At 37.2% G+C, this 16,635-nt stretch overlaps 1 protein-coding gene across 1 annotated transcript in view; it reads right to left on the minus strand.

Annotated features, from left to right (window-relative positions):
- Positions 1–239: 239 nt before the first annotated feature.
- Positions 240–16,635, minus strand: part of CUNH8orf34 (chromosome unknown C8orf34 homolog) — a 198,594-nt gene continuing 182,198 nt past the window's right edge. The window contains exons 11-13 of the mRNA XM_014457445.1: positions 14,109–14,202; positions 2,241–2,300; positions 240–1,009 (exon numbers count right to left, since the gene is read on the minus strand). Of these exons, the coding sequence (XP_014312931.1) occupies positions 1,002–1,009; positions 2,241–2,300; positions 14,109–14,202 (162 nt within the window). The 3' untranslated portion in view covers positions 240–1,001. The remainder of the gene's footprint in view (positions 1,010–2,240; positions 2,301–14,108; positions 14,203–16,635) is intronic.

Consider the following 16,635-nt stretch of genomic DNA (forward strand, 5'->3'; position numbering starts at 1 on the left):
CAGTCTCATGAGTTTCTATGCTCAAGAAAATGTTAATGTAAGAAAATGTATTATTTGACTTAGGAGTATAACTTCATTCATACAATAGGAATTTCTTTTTTTATTCTTTAGCCATGTTCTGGCCTTTAACATTTGTTTCTTTGACAGTTATACAGGCAGTTTTATCATTTAATCATATGCCTTAAAGGTCCAGAAAGAAAACTTAGGTTAAGACAATTAAATAAAACAGTTGAGATGCCCAATAAATTACTTAGATCCATTCACTTTGTATCAATGCATAACACAGTCCAAAAGCAAGCATATATCAACTTTAAAATGGATAGTCTTAGTTGGGTTCAATAACTGCATAAATGGTCAAACAGTTTTCATTGATATGCGTTGGGGCATGCATTTCATTCCTTATTGATCTGCTTTATTGAATTAACATATCAATTATATGTTTTGCTAGGAGCAGGGACAATAATTGCAGAAAGGATCAGTGGTGGAGAATGCACCCCACTCTGCACAGAACGTATAGGGCAGGTCATGACACTGAACAGCTAACTCCCAGAGATACCTAAGTGGCACATCCTGGCACATGTGGGTAAGTATAATGTTTATTAATCTAAAAAAATGAGAAAATATTATAAAAATATAAGAAATAGAAAATCCTAGACAAGTTAAAATACAGAAAAATTTTAAGCAAAGTCTTTTGACTCAGGCAATATTTAGTGTATCAAATAGTAATCTTAATAGCTAGATATAAAGTAATCTAAACCCAGGGCACCAACCATGTCAAAAGGCAGCAGGCATGCTGACCACCCCAGAATCCTTTGCCAGGGTTAGTGTTCTCTGATTACTGACTTAGGGCACCCCCTGGTTACAAGAGTACTTGTTTGTTATTGATATTATAAAAATAACCATTCTTTAAATGATTACACATAGTAAATAAAATTAGATCTATACATAAGGATTTGAATAATTGCAATTTCCTTAAGGACCACTTGCAATCTCTGCCTGTTTCACAGACCTGTAGGAGAGAAACAAAACAAAACAAAACAAAATGTGCTTAATGACATGTCTGTAGTGTAGCATATTTACAAAAGACGTGTCAACTTTACCCATTCATCTACTGATGAACATTTCTGTTGTTTCCTATCTTGGCTATTATAAATAATGCTGCAATGAACATGGCTTTTTGAGACAATTTTTGTATATAACCATTTAGACAGTATTGTGCAGATGTAAATATATAACTGTGTGTGTCTATGTGTCATATACAACAAAACTAAATTACATTTAATATACTGTGACTCACATTTTATGTAAAAATATAAATTTTTTTTCCACATTAGAATATATATAGATATAGGTAGGTAGATCTATCCAGTTAATGTCAGCATAAATATATGTATATACCCAGTTAAACTCATCCATATTCCATTATGTAGATTGCTATACATTTTTAATCAATCCTCTTTTGTTGATCATTAGATGATTTTTAAATGTTTACATGTTTTCTATAATATAAAACAGTTCTGTTTTATTATAAAACATGTGCAATGAACATAATAACATTCTGATAACTGCACAGTGCTGCATTGCACAAATTGTTTTTTAAATTGTTTATTGGGTCAGTGGGCAATCACAGCAGAACAAATCTGAATGAGCTGCCAAAGTAGGTAGAAGCTGGGTGACCATTCGGTAGAGGTTGTGCGGAGAAAGACCAGCATTATATTGGAAGGGACGTAGCTAGTTCTAAGTTCTTTCTAATTTTGAAATACTGTGACTCTGAGTGCTAAGAACAAACTCAACCTTTGCTTCTCTCTGTGACATACTTGAGAGAATATACTGTGAACTGCTCATGTTTATATATTCACTTCATAGGCTAGCCTCACGTCCATGAATTTGAAATTGTTCTGAGATGTTGTGTCTCCGGGATATATTTAATGGTGCTATCGAGTCCGTGGACTGCACAGTGGGAGAATATGTTTTCATCTCACATATATTTAAAAGTGATTTTCCTGCCAAGAAGAAGGGTTCAAATTCCCATTCTACCTCCCCAGTGAGTACAGATTCAGTGAGGAGCCAGCGAGCCACACATCACAAAAAAAGAAGGAAACCTTGTGCAGAGTACTTGGAGGAAAATCCTTTTTCTCGTAGGTCATGAAGACTATTTTAGTAAACCTGACCTCTGAGCAGTTGTAGGATAGTACCCTTAATTACCCAACACTAACAGTCAGTGCCTTGAGCAAACATACCAGAGTAGACCAGAGTAGGACAAGAAGAGCACGGAACACACAGAAGAAGGTCAGTAGAACCTGCACGATGAAAGAGAGAGAGAGAGAGATAACACGCTGCACCAGGAAACATCTGTTAAACACAATTCCCCATGGTTTAACCACCTTCTAGTGAAAATGACATGAAATGAATAGTAAAATTATATTTCTACTATTCAGTGAGCTGCAATTACATACGTTAACTGTTTAATAGTGAGTATACTTTCACGTCATAACTCAGTCATGTCCAATTTAAACTTTGGTTGATTCTTAAATAAAATCCAGCCCCAAATGCCCCTCTGAATAGTGTTAGGAATACACATGTCAGTTGCAGGAAGACACTATCTCAATTCAAGTTGTAATGCTTACGTTCAGCATGGGTTAGGCAGGAAAGCAATACCATGCAGGCTGTTACCTTAACACAGCTTATTCTGGATTGGATATGTACATGTAACAGTACTGTGATGCTATAATATTTATAATTTCATCACAAAGTTATGAGCTTTACATGAAGTAGTGCATATCTATACATATACACTATATCTATAACACTGCATGCTAATAAATCCTCTGAACACATCCCTAAGGCAGGAGAGCAAATCTAGTGGGAAAAGTTTAAAACCACGAGGAAATAAAGAAGATAAAAGCAGATGAAATAAAGGAATCAGTAGACATCAAAGATATTAAAGGGTCTTAAAAGTCCTACAATTAAAAACAACTATTTAACCTGATTTTATCATAGTGATTTGATAATAGATTTTTATGTAATTCACTTTTAAAAATTCTATAGAGATCCATTGGTAGGTACTGCTTCAACCAGAGGCATATCAATGCAATTGTTGGTTTATATAATTCAGCAGTGAAAAACAAAAATCATAGATTTCTACTCAAAGACCTGAATTCAAATTTTGGCCCCATCCCTTCTTATATAGGAGACCTTGAGCCAGTAGCATTGCTCAGAATTCTCCACTGAGGATTATTATCAGGAAAATACCTTTGGAAGTATCATTAAATAGTGGGCATTTGATGGTTTTACGGTATTCAAATTTAGATAAATAGGAACTACAAAGTGCATTTGGAGTGAAGGTGGTCGTAGTGATTGTAGATGGAAAGGGTACTTTATTTAATAAAGCTGGACAACTTGGTACATTTTTAGAAATCTTAAACATGGAAGGATTTTGGAACAAAATAATGATGCATTCACCTTTGGGTGCTGGCAAGAGACTAGTTGAATTAATGTTCTATATTAGAGGTTCTCAAATTTTAAGGGTATCAGATCAACTGGAGAGCTTTTTAAAACACAGATTGCTATGGGCTCCACTATCAGAGTTTCTGACTTTAATAAATGTGGGGTGGAGGCCAAGGGAATTGCATTTCTTACAAGTTCCTAAGATGTTGCTGGTTTATGGACCACAGGTTGAATATCAATGTTCTATGTAGCATGGACTTTAGGGTGAAGGATGAAGCCCGCTGTGGCCTGACAAACTTGAAGAAATAGGAGTAGTGAAGTGTCTGGGCACCAAACAAAATTAAAGTGTAGAGAATCTTAAGGGCAGGAGGTTTGGGACAGAGATCCTACATAATAAAGAGCTAATATGCTAATTAGACCAGATGGCAGAATGACCTTTCAGAACGACCTTCCAGACAACCTTCCAGAATGATCTGTGGGTGGGGTTAAGGGGCCACAGGGACCGTGAGGCAGCCAGGGCCGCAAGGCAGCCGGGCTGCAAGGGTTGAGGCAGCCGGGTTGTGAGGGCTGAGCCTCTTTCACAAATTTCGTGCATTGGGCCTCTAGTTAGAACAGTGGTTCTCAACCTTCTGGCCCTTTAAATACAGTTCCTCATGTTGTGACCCAACCATAAAATTATTTTCGTTGCTACTTCATAACTGTAATGTTGCTACTGTTATGAATCGTAATGTAAATATCTGATATGCAGGATGGTCTTAGGCGACCCCTGTGAAAGGGTCGTTTGACCACCAAAGGGGTCATGACCCACAGGTTGAGAACCGCTGAGTTAGAATATAATAATCTAAAATTTTAGAGTTGGATGCTATTTCACATTTGACAAAAACAAAAAATAATACATACACACACACACACACACACACACACACACACTGCCATAGAAGACCACTACATTTGAGAGAGTCAAGGAATGATAATGGTAAGACACTGGATAAGTCACCCACTTGATAGTCAAAATTTCTTAATAGGGGTTGTGGCATAGAGGAAAACAGTAAACTAGAAAGCACTCCACATGAAAGAACAGAAGTGATTGGTAGGATTACAATGACAAAGAAACTAGACAGCAGGACCAATGGCATGAACCTAAAAAAAATAAATAAAAAGGAGAATTTCAAGTAAACTGTTTCATGCTTCCTCATGGCGCAAGCACCATGTCAAGACACATGGCAATTGAAAGAAGGAGCAACTTCCCTGGGGAAGGCTCACAGGGAAGCAGTGCCTTCTAGAAGAACCCATTTCAAATAAGGCAAAGAAAGGCATGGAGAGTGTTATTTGAATAGCACTGAAGGAGAATTGGTTTGCAAATCCAATTCCAGTTGCACAAGGTACAGGGGGAAGTTCTGGGAAATATATCAATGGTGGTAAAGAATACAAAACACAAGATGATTTTATTTTGACAGGGGCAGGAGGGCAAGACAGAGTGGCCAAGGGTAACAGGAATAAAAAACAGAAGTAACTGATCTCAAGTTTCTGACCTGAACTTTGGCATAACGTTGTTCTAGTGTGGCAACAGCCTTACATGGCTTCCGTCTGTGAAGTAGGACTAAATATCAGGGGATAGCCCATTATTTCCCATACTTGTGGGCATGAAAGGAATGAAGCAGCTTTTGTGTGGCGCGGGGAGGGAGAACAAGTAAGCAAGCAAGGAGCCATAAATTCTAGAAATAAAGGTAATTTGTTTACGCATAGAACCTTCTCCTTTTCTTCTTGAATGCCATATGTACAGGTTTATTCAGTAACAACCAGCAACACAAATCACCTGAGGCAATGCGTTTCAAATGCATGTGTGGGGATTGATGTAAAAGGCTGCATGAAAGCACCATACTCTTTGCAACTATTACCATTACCACAGAGAAGCCACACAGTGAACATCTGAAGTTTCACTGAACATATCATGTTTGGTTGTGTGTGTACCGATAAAACCACTTACTACATAAAGTTTTCCAGGTTTCTAATCATGGCCTTCCTGAGAAATCAGAAGATGGGACTCGGGCTTGGCCACTTCTCGAGTCACTTCAATCTGAACTAAATTTAATCATTCATTCATTCATTCAATTCATCCAGTAAATATTATTTAGTAAATAGTGAATATATAAATATTTATTAAGTAATTGTGTGCTAAATGCTTACAATGTAAAATATGAATATTACAACAAAATTTCCCCTAGTAGGTTAATTTTTGGAATTAAATATGTGGAAGCCATTTATAAATTATAAAGCCTATATAACTAGTGGAAACTTTCTGAAAATTGTTGTGAATGTTAACAAATGGATAATCTTTTTGGTCCTAATATGAAGGAGAAAGTCACGTGGAATTTACATTTCAGAATATAAATAAAAACTCTGTTTTTGGTCTGAAGAATGTTTAATTATACTAAAGTTGATATAGAGTTTTGGGATATTTAGTCAACATTTCATAACAAGTCATTTTGAAGACATTTGGCAGCATGCTTTGAACAGTTGTTCTATTTTAAATAGCTTACTATGGGATTGAAAACATGCTTAATGTAATTACTAAATGTTGTTTATTTTATTCTGTCAAAATTTTATTTTTTATGTTTATCAAATATGCCTCCCTTAATTTTCTGGATGACTTTGCCTGTAGATAATAATTCAGAGCACAGTGTAAATATAACTAAATCAAGTTGAAGTTATATTAAAAGCAGATTTCCTACCCAAATGTATTACTGCTTATTTCTTTACATGTCACTTTTCCTATTTTCATGTTTCATAGTATTTTCTTTATGATACAAACTCTTTCAGTGCTCAGTGAAATAATTCCTCTCTTTATACTATTTATACACACATTTCTCCCACCTTCCCTCTTCATTTAGCTTCTAGAGATGGAATGACATTTCACACTAGAACACATGACCTTTGATTAAGTTAGAATGTAAATTGCACTTACTAATCATGTACCCTTGGGAAAGGGTATTTAATAAATCTAAGATTGTAAAATCAGAGTACTATCACTCACACATTCATTTGTTACGGGGATAAAAGGAGATACTACAAACATTTAATAAATGTCAGTCCTCTTCCATTTCCTCCTCTTTTAGAGAGCATGTGTTTCTATATAACCTTAAAATGTCAATTACTCATAATAGGTTTTTAAAAGTGGAATTCTGTAATTCTAAATATATCCCCCAAGTTGACTTTGTAGTTTTATTGTATACTAGTGGCTGGATTCGTGCACATTGAAAAGAAATTAATTAGAAGAAATATTTTAATTTCGCTATTCACCCTTTCTCTATAATAGAAGTGTTAGAGATGAAAGAAAATTAGTAAAATGTATTTGAAAAATAATATATAAATTTATTAATAAATAAGCAATAACAACATGATATAACAACAACAAAGACATGATGTAAAAACAATAAAAACATGGTATAAAAACAACCAAAACATGATATAAAAACAACACTGATACAATGACTGATAAATTGATTTAACTTATTCTAATATCTCACTGTATACCACATTAAGAGTAAAAACACTTTCAGAGTGCTTGAATAATTTTTCTTGTGATGAAGTATTTACAACTTCAACTTTAATGTCACATACTCTTTGAACTCAAGAGAAAGCAACATATAATTGACCGTGTCTGAAAACGAATTCAGGTAGGAATATTCCTACTCTGTCTAGAGTTTGTCCTTGTGATTTATTAATAGTCATCGCAAATGCTGGCATCATGGGAAACTGTCTTTGAATTAACTTAAATGGGAGGCCAGTGTCAGACGGGGACAAATATTGCACATGCACGAGTCAACATTTATTTATAAACTAGAAGCCTGGTGCACAGATTCGTGCACCAATGGGATCCCTTGGCCTGGCCTGTGCCCTCATGCAATCTGGGGACCCCTGGGGAGATGTCAGAAAGCCGGTTTTGGCCCGATCCCTGCAGGCCAGGCCAAGAGACCTCACCGGTGCACAAATCCGTCCCCTGGGCCTCTAGTATGCATATAAGATCTTTGGTTAATCTCTTCCCGCTCTTCCCTCTGAGAGTCATCAGCTTGTTCCATGTTTCCATGCTTGTGAATTGAGCATCTGACCCTGGTGGTCAGTGCATGTCATAGCTACCTATCAAACGGTCACTTAGGCTTTTATATATATATATATATATATAGAGTAGTCTATGGGACAATTTCCCCAATTTATTATTAAATTAATATCGATTAGAATATATACTAGTTCTCTCAGTGAGAAAGATTTATTATTCACTGAAAATTTTTTAAGTTCTGTGCTTAGAACATTGATTCCCCCTTTAGTTTGAGAAAAGTAAGTAATTAAGTGTGAAATAGGAGAAAAAAGGGGAATCCTATATAATAAAAGGGTAATATGCAAACTGTCCCCTTAACCAGGAGTTCAACTGGAGTTCAACCAGAGGACAGAGCTGGCCCGCCAACCACCTGTGGCCCCTCCCCCGGACGGCCCCATCCCTGATTAGCCCCCTCACTCTGATCGAGGGCGGGGCCAGCTGGCCAACTGCCCACAGCTCCTCCCCCCAGCTGGCCCAGCCCAATCGGCCCCAATCAGGGCGGGCTGGCCAGAACCCACCTGTGCATGAATTTGTGCATTGGGCCTCTAGTGAAATAATAAGGAAGGTTGGGATCAATGATGGAATGGCTACATGTAACCCATTGGTAGGCATGAGACAAACTCACACAGCCTGGAAGAATATGTGAGAACATTGCATAAGATGATGATACTACCCATGAGTCCACACAAGGAAGAGGTCACTCTTTTTGCCCCTAATTAGGACTATGTAATCCTTCTCTACTCTAAAGTGCCAACATATAATAGAGGCAACAAGTTGAATGCAAAAGCCATAGAATAATTAAGAAAAATGAGCTTAGGCTTTATAAATGAAAAGATAAATTATTACCAGTAAGTCAAAGATGGAAAGTGTTTGGCAGAGAATGTTGGAAGAGAGCATTCTCTTTCATTCTCATGTAGTTAATGTACCTCTGATAGTTCAAATCTGGGAATTGAGCAAACATAGATGCAGCTGAGCGTGAGTCTTTCTCTGCAATTTACTAGCCTGTGGACAACAGGGAAGAAGCAGGAACTTTGATGAGTCTCCTGAGTCCCAGTTTTTCCAACTCTATCAGAGCTTCTAGAAAAAGAAAATTAGCCTCACACGGACATAATTAAATGTCACATGTATGCTCACAAAAAAGTGAATCCATTAATAAACTGCAGTGAGAAATTAACAAATGTCTGGCAACAAATTCCATGCAGGATAAGAACATAATGTCATTAATAATAACATCAGTAAAGGTAAGTAGAAGCCTAATAAGAAGTGAGAGACTGACATCCTTATGGGATAGGAGATAAACTAAATATTATCATTAACATTTTTGCATAAATAGAAACTATTTTACATGTTATATTGCTAAGCCCAAAAGTAAGAGCTTAGAATTAACTAATATTTACCAAGCACATGCTATGTGTCTGACACTATGTTTGGCACAAATTAAAGCAATAAAAAGTAAATCTTTTATTAGTCTATAAAAACAAAATGCAATAATCTGAAAATGTGTTAATTATGCCTAAATTTGTTGAAATATATTGAAGTGAGAAATTGATAATTCAGTAATGGTTGGGTACATTATTGAGATAAAGCATCCCACTAAAAACATAAAAAATATATTTAAAAGAAGCCATGAAGGCATCAGAGACCTTTCAAAGCAATAAAGTATTACATAGCCAATATACAGGAGAACAAGAAAATAAACAGAAATTTTGAACGTGGAATTTGGGGACATGCTTCCTTTAAAGATACCTGCCAGTTACTGAAATAAATTCTGAGGAGCTGACAACCCAAAGAGAGACTGCAAAAACCTCCTAGAACTGGAGCTCCAGTGTTACTGAGGAAGGTGACCCAAATAAAGTCCCCAGGTTTGGGACTGCTACTCCGAAGGGACACACTACAGGAAAGGAGTAAGGGCAGCATGGGAATACGGCAGCCCGCTTAATGAATAAAGCCCAACTTAAAGTCTCAAATTTTTTATTGAATTTCAAATAATCTAGGAATACTTCTTACTGAAACAAAGAAAAATGTTCTCTTGGAAGAAGTTAATATCATTTTAGGCCTCAAATGATCTAATTTTTCATATATAATTTCAATACTGAATAAAAAATAAACAGGCATGCATGGTGACAAGACTATGTGATCAAACCCCAAAATAATAATGGAGAATATTTTGAGTGGTGATACTATGGGTAATTCTTGTTACCTTTCTCTTAGCAAATTTCCAGTATTCAATATGGTATGATTAACTATACATTACATGTTGTACATCAGATCTCTAGACATATTTATCCTACATAACTGCAACTATTTAGCCCTTGACAAATATCTAACCATTTCTCCCATATCCCGGCTCCAGTAACCATCATTCTATTCATTGCTTCTATGTATTTGACTTGTTTAGATTCTACATATAAGTGAAATCACACATTTTTTTCTTCTTGTGTCTGGCTTATTTCAGTTAGCATAATGTTCTCTAAATTCATCCATGTTGTTGCAAATTACCAGATCTTTTTTTTAAAAAGGCATATAATATTCCATTGTAATACATATAACAATTTCTTTGTCCATTCATCTATTGACAGCTACTTAGGTTGTTTCCATATCCTGGCTATTGTGAATACTGCTCCAATGGGAGCATAGCTCTCTCGTGAGGTGCTAATTTCATATTCTTTGGGTATATATCAGAGGAGAGATTGTTAAATCATATGGTAGTACTAATTTGTTTTTGCAGAAAATTCACACTGTTACTCATAATGGCTTAAAAATCAATTTACATTTAACCAACAATGTACAAGGGTTCTCTTTTTTTCCACATCTTCACCAACACTTATCTTTTATTATTTTTATAATACACATTCTAAGACATGTGAGATGATATTTCATTATGGTTTTGATCACTTTTCCCTGATTATTAATGGTGTTGAGTACCATTTCTTGTACTTGTTGGCCATTTGTATGTCTTTTTTGGAAAATGTCTATTGAAGTCTTTGCCCATTTTTTAAACAGGTGTTTGTTTTTACTATTGAGTTGTATGAGTTTCTTACATATTTTGGATATTAATCCCTTATCAGATATATAGTTTAATAAAAACTAAATAAAATAGGTGGAAAAGAAAAGAAAATTACTACAAAAGACACTGAGTAGTCAAATCAGTCTTGAGAACGAAGAACAGAATTGGTGGCATACACGTCATGATTTCAAATTATATTACAAAGCTATAGTAATTAAAACAGTATAGTACTGGCATAAAAGTACACACATGGACCAGTGGAACAGAAATAGAGAGCCCAGAAATAAACCCCAAATATATATGGTCAACTAATTTAACACCAGGACACCAAAACTACACAGTGGGGAATGGATAGTGTCATCAATAAATGGTGCTGGGAAAACTGTAAACACATGCAAAAGACTTGCAGCCAGCCAATACACTCTTCTCATTTGTAAAGATACTTTCCATCTGATATAAAGCTTCCATATAAGCTAAATCCATCCAAGTTAAAGAATAAACTAGATCTTTCCTTCATTTTGTGTCCATTATTCTATTATTTTTTTAGATTTAGCCACACCTAGAGCAAATATAAGAATATTCCAAGACAAACAAAAAGTATTTGGTGAAAGTATTAAAAACATGTGCTACTCATTCATACTTTTGATTTTTAAAAATAACAAAAAATTGGACCATGTATCTCCTATTTTTAATTTTAAAGAATTCAACTCCACACATACTCTAATCCAGCAATTTTCAATATTTTGCATCTCATTGCACACACAACAAATAGGTATAATTTTGATTCATTCACACCAGACGGCTATTGTTGTGTTGGCTGTTGTCATTTCTTATTTGACAATCTAAGGGAAAAGAGGTCAGTGCCCCTGACTAAATAGTCAGGTATTTCATGTTATAAAAATTCTTGTGGCACACAAGAATTGAAAATCACTGCTCGAATCCAAAGAATTTTGCACTCCAAAATAACAGTTCGGCTGTCTTGTTGTTTAAACACAGGCTTCTCTGACACTTGTTATAAAAATTTCTGACTATTATTGCATGTGGCAAGGACATTTTAATAAACAAAGAAGGTAGTCTGAAGCATGCAACTTTATGTATTGCTGAGCAACCTGACCCATTTTCTCATTATACTTCATAATAGTTTAGTTTGTGAGATTATGTTAGATATGTCATTAAATGCTACCCTTTAAATATTTTCTAGTAGCTTAGAAGTCAATTGAACCATTCATAATATCAGAATTTTACCACAGACATGGGAAACATTTCAAAGTAAGAAGGCCACATGAATAATTCAGAGGCATTTGGCCTCTAGAAATTACAAAAAATTTATTTATAACCAAAAAATATCTTCTAAAACCAGTATTAGAAAGAAAAATTGCATTTTGGCATTAGAATGTTTTGCTTCCAACAGATAATTAACACTAGTTATTAATTTACTTTTATATTTATTGATTAAAGGTAAGTCCTTAAATATTTACGATGATAAGTTACCCCACATGCAAATGTTGATATACCTAATTTTGAGGATTTATTGCCTGGTGTCAGTTCAGATGCCCTGAAATTCTCGTGAAACCTTAGAATTTTCTGAATACTCATAGGAGATTGAATGTGCTGACTACAAAGCTACTGAGTGTGGATTTCAGTGGCTGCATACAATAAGTAATATAGACTTTATAGAGCTAGTTCAGCAAAGTCACTCAGCAAAAAATAGCAACAATAATAACAAGAACCAACAGCAGCAAGAACAAATGGGATGGGAGGAAGATGGTCCAATTACTAGAATTCCCACCTTATATTAAATGTCCAGTTTTAAACAAACAAACCAAAAAGTGACATGCTTTATAAATCATATTAAACATGCTAATAAACATGACAGTGTGGCTCATAAATAGGAAAAAAAAACATTCAATAGAAACTCTCCTGAGTAAACTCAGATGATGGACTTTACCACACAAAACCTGTCATCAACTACAATAAGTATAGTCAAAGAGTTAAAAGAAATCACGTCAAATAAAATTTTTTAAAAACAAGAGAATGAACTTCCACCAAATGAGACTACCAATTAAAACATACAAATTATTAAGGGGAACAAAATAGAAATTTTGGAATTAAAATGAAAAAATTCACTAAAGGGTCTCAACAACATATTTGAGTTGGCATAAAAAAGGATCAGAGAACTTAAGATAGGTCCATTGAAATCCAATCTAAGGAACTTCTGAGAAATTCTTAAAAATAAATGAAGAAAAGTGAACAGTTCCTCAGAGACCTTTTGGAACACCATCATATAACATACAAAATGTGTTAATCAACTGTTTATGCTATCGGTAAGGCTTATGGTCAACACTAGGCATTGTTTAAGGATCAACTCTCTCTATATACTAGAGGCCCAGTACATGAATTCATGCACAGGTGGGGTCCCTAGGCCTGGTGGGTGATCAGGGCCGATCGGAGCCTTCTCACCCAGACCGGATCGGGGCCAGGCAGATCAGGGCTGGGCCAATCGTGGCCTGCCAGCCGGGGGAAAGGACAGGGAGAAGGGCTGTAGGAAGTTGGCTGGCCGGAAGGAGGGACTGGCCGGGGGAGGGACCGCGGGAAGTTGGCTGGCCATGGGGAGGGACTGGGGGAGGTTGGCCAGCTGCAGAAGTTTGGCTGTGGGAGTGCAGTGACCACCAGGGGACAGCTCCTGCTTTGAGTGTCTGCCCCCTGGTGGTGAGTGTGCGTCACAGTGACCAGTTGACCAGTCGTTCTGGTCGTTCTAGTCGTTCGGTTGTAATGGTCACTTAGGTTTTTATATGTATAGATTTGCTCATTTAACTAATAATGATAATTTTATATACAATAATAAACTGTTCCTAACATATTTTGATTTTTTAAAAATAATCACAAGTTATCACTGATCTAATTATATGTTTACTAGAGGCCCGGTGCACAAAATTTGTGCACGAGTAGGGTCCCTAGGCCTGGCCAGCAATCAGGGACAATCTATGGGGTGACCGGCAGGGCAATCGGGGAGCCCCCACTGGCACCCACCTTAGCTGGCCTGGCACCGCCCTTGCCCCTGCTTCTGCCGGTCACCTCCCTCTGTGGGGCGACCGGCAGGGTGATCAGGGGGGCCCCACTGGCACCCACCTTGGCTGGCCTGGGGCCTGCGGGCTGGGGGCAGCTCCTGCATTGAGTGTCTGCCCCCTGGTGGCCAGTGCACATCATAGCGACTGGTCGTTCCGCCGTTTGGTCAATTTGCATATTAGGGTTTTATTATACAGGATAGAAGATTCACATTCTAAATGGACATTTATGTTAGTGTTCAAGAAGAACAATTTCTTCTTGTAAGGTTCTGTACTTGTTCTCAGAAAGTTAGTTTATGGTTCTCTGTGACACAATTATGACATAATTGAATCAAGATCTATATACCTGAAATATAGCTTATCTTTGCATGGTTTCCTAGTCAAGTCTGAATTTTTTTGCAGACAACATCTGATGTTATGAAAGGAATAGACCTTCGGTGTAGATTTCCTTTGGCTAAAAGCAATCTGTCAATAAACAGTAGAGTCTACTCACGTTTCTCTTGTTCTGCTTCCACTCCTTCACTTTCTGTGTCACTTGGCAAGATCCATGGTTGGTGAACCACCTGCAATTGCTTTAAAGAATCATCCTGCCAAAGAAAGAAAATTCATTTCAGATTAAACTCTAGAATAAACTTGTGAATACTAATATGGGTGAACACTTCAGTCTCCATAAATTATATGTCCAATAAACTATAATAAAAATTTCCTTATAGAGTTTTAAGTTTAAATTCATTTTCATGTCATAGACATGCCACAAACTTTAAAATCTTTTTTAAATTTGCTTCCCTTTTGATAAGATTTGAGGTCTTAATGAGAAGAAATATCTTGACCATGTTCCTTCCTGAATTAACACTTTTGTGGAAATGTTGACACTTATTCTTGGAAACTTAATAATACAATAGTCAATATAAAATTGCACAAATATTACCTCTTTGTCATCAAAGGCTTCAAGTTCCCTCTAAGGAGAATAAAGTTTAGTGGGATATATAGAACATTCTCAACTTCACCCTTCAGTACTAAGTCACTACCTCCTTCCCCTTTGCACATCATTTATTTATTTATTTAAAATATATTTTTATTGATTTCAGAGAGGAAGGGAAAGGGAGAGAGAGATAGAAACATTGATGATGAGAGAATCATCGACTGACTGCCTCCTGCACATCCCACACTGGAGATCGAGCCTGCAACCTGGTATGTGCCCTGACCATGGAATGGAACCACGACCTCCTATTCATAGGTCAATGCCCAACCACTGAGCCATGCCAGTCTGGCTTTTATTTATTTCCTTATTTTTATTATTATATTTCTCATATACTACTTCGCTGCTCCTTGACTTCTGTCACTGACCTAAAGCAGATCCTCATCATCTTCCAACCTGATTGTAATAGCCATCTGTGAAGTTTTCTAGGATCAAATTTCATATGCTTTCTATTTTTCCTCCACAAGTCCCCTGCCAAAGTGAGTTTTCTAAAGTGGCATCCCCTTGTTCACTATCCTTGAGTAGCCTCCTCATTATTCCCAGGATAAGATCTAAACTCAAGGACCTTCATTGCTTGATTTGCCCCCAATTCCATCTCCATCCACCTCAACTGACACATCCATTCCAGCTATAATTAACTGGTAGCTCCTCAATTTTGTCATCCTGTCAGGTCATACTTCTTGCCTCAAATGCACTAAATTTATCTCAAACATGAACATTCCTTCAGGCAGGTGTCATCTCTTTTACCTTCCCTGATCCTCCAAGAGAGAGTCACTCCTCTATTCCAGTGTGTGCCTATTGCACCAATAGAACAACTATTACTATATAGTAATTGCCTCTTCATATCTGCCTGCCTCAAAAATAATGTGGGAAGTCCTTGAGGACAGGGATAACTTTTTCACCTGAGCATTTCCAGCATCTATTATATAGTACCTGGCAAAAAATAGGTATTCACTCAGTAAACATTTGCATAGGAGGAAGTAAGGAAGAGAAAAGAAGAGAGGATGAAGGGTAGCAAGGGAGGATGGATCCCCTTCAGAATAAAATATAAGTAACAATTTCAAATTTATTGAATCATGATTCAAAAAATATTTTGAAACAGATTTTGAAAATTAAAAACACAAACTCAACGTGACCTGTCAATTCACTCTTTTGTCCTCTCAAATTCATTCATCATCTTCCCCCACTTACAATGATGTTTGACTCCAAGTTGAGATAGTTTGCTTTATGTTGCTTAGATAAATACCAGCAAGATAAAAATAAAGGCTTACAGTTAGATGGGTATTAAACATATCGGTTGATCACTTCATAAGATATATAAATGTCTAATCACTATATTGTACACCTGAAACTAATATAATATTTTACTAGAGGCCCGGTGCACAAAAATTTGTGCACTCGGTGGGGTCCCTCAGCCCGGCCTATGCCCTCTTGCAGTCTGGGACCCCTTGGAGGATGTCCACCTGCTGGCTTAGGCCCGCTCCCTGGGGGATCAGGCCCAAGCTGGCAGTCAGACATCCCTCTGGCAGCCTGGCAGCCCTCGGGGGATGGGCACTTGCCAGCGGGAAGCAGGCCTAAGCTGCAGTCAGACATCCTTAGCGCTGCTGAGGAGGCAGGAGAGGCTCCCACCACCACTGCTGTACTGGCAGCCATCAGCCTGGCTGAGCAGAACTCCCCCTGTGGGAGCACACTGACCACCAGGGGGGCAGCTCCTGCATTGAGCGTCTGCCCCTTGGTGGTCAGTGTGTGTCATAGTGACCAGTCATTCCCAGTTGTTCTGCTGTTAGGGTCAGTTTGCATATTACCCTTTTATTATATAGGATAGAGGCCTGGTGCATGGGTGGGGGCTGGCTGGTTTGCCCTGAAGGGTGTCCTGGATCAGGGTGAGGGTCCTGCTGGGGTGCCTGGCCAGCCTGGGTGAGGGGCTGAGGGCCGTTTTCAGGCTGGCCAAGCCCCCCCGGCGACAGAAGCTCCCAGCCTCTCCTTTTTTTCTTTTCTTTTTTTTTTATCCTGGGATTTATTTACCTTTCTATAATTGAAA

The sequence above is a fragment of the Myotis lucifugus genome, unplaced genomic scaffold, assembly GCF_000147115.1.
Source record: "Myotis lucifugus unplaced genomic scaffold, Myoluc2.0 scaffold_77, whole genome shotgun sequence".
In the NCBI taxonomy this organism is placed as follows: Eukaryota; Metazoa; Chordata; class Mammalia; order Chiroptera; family Vespertilionidae; genus Myotis; species Myotis lucifugus.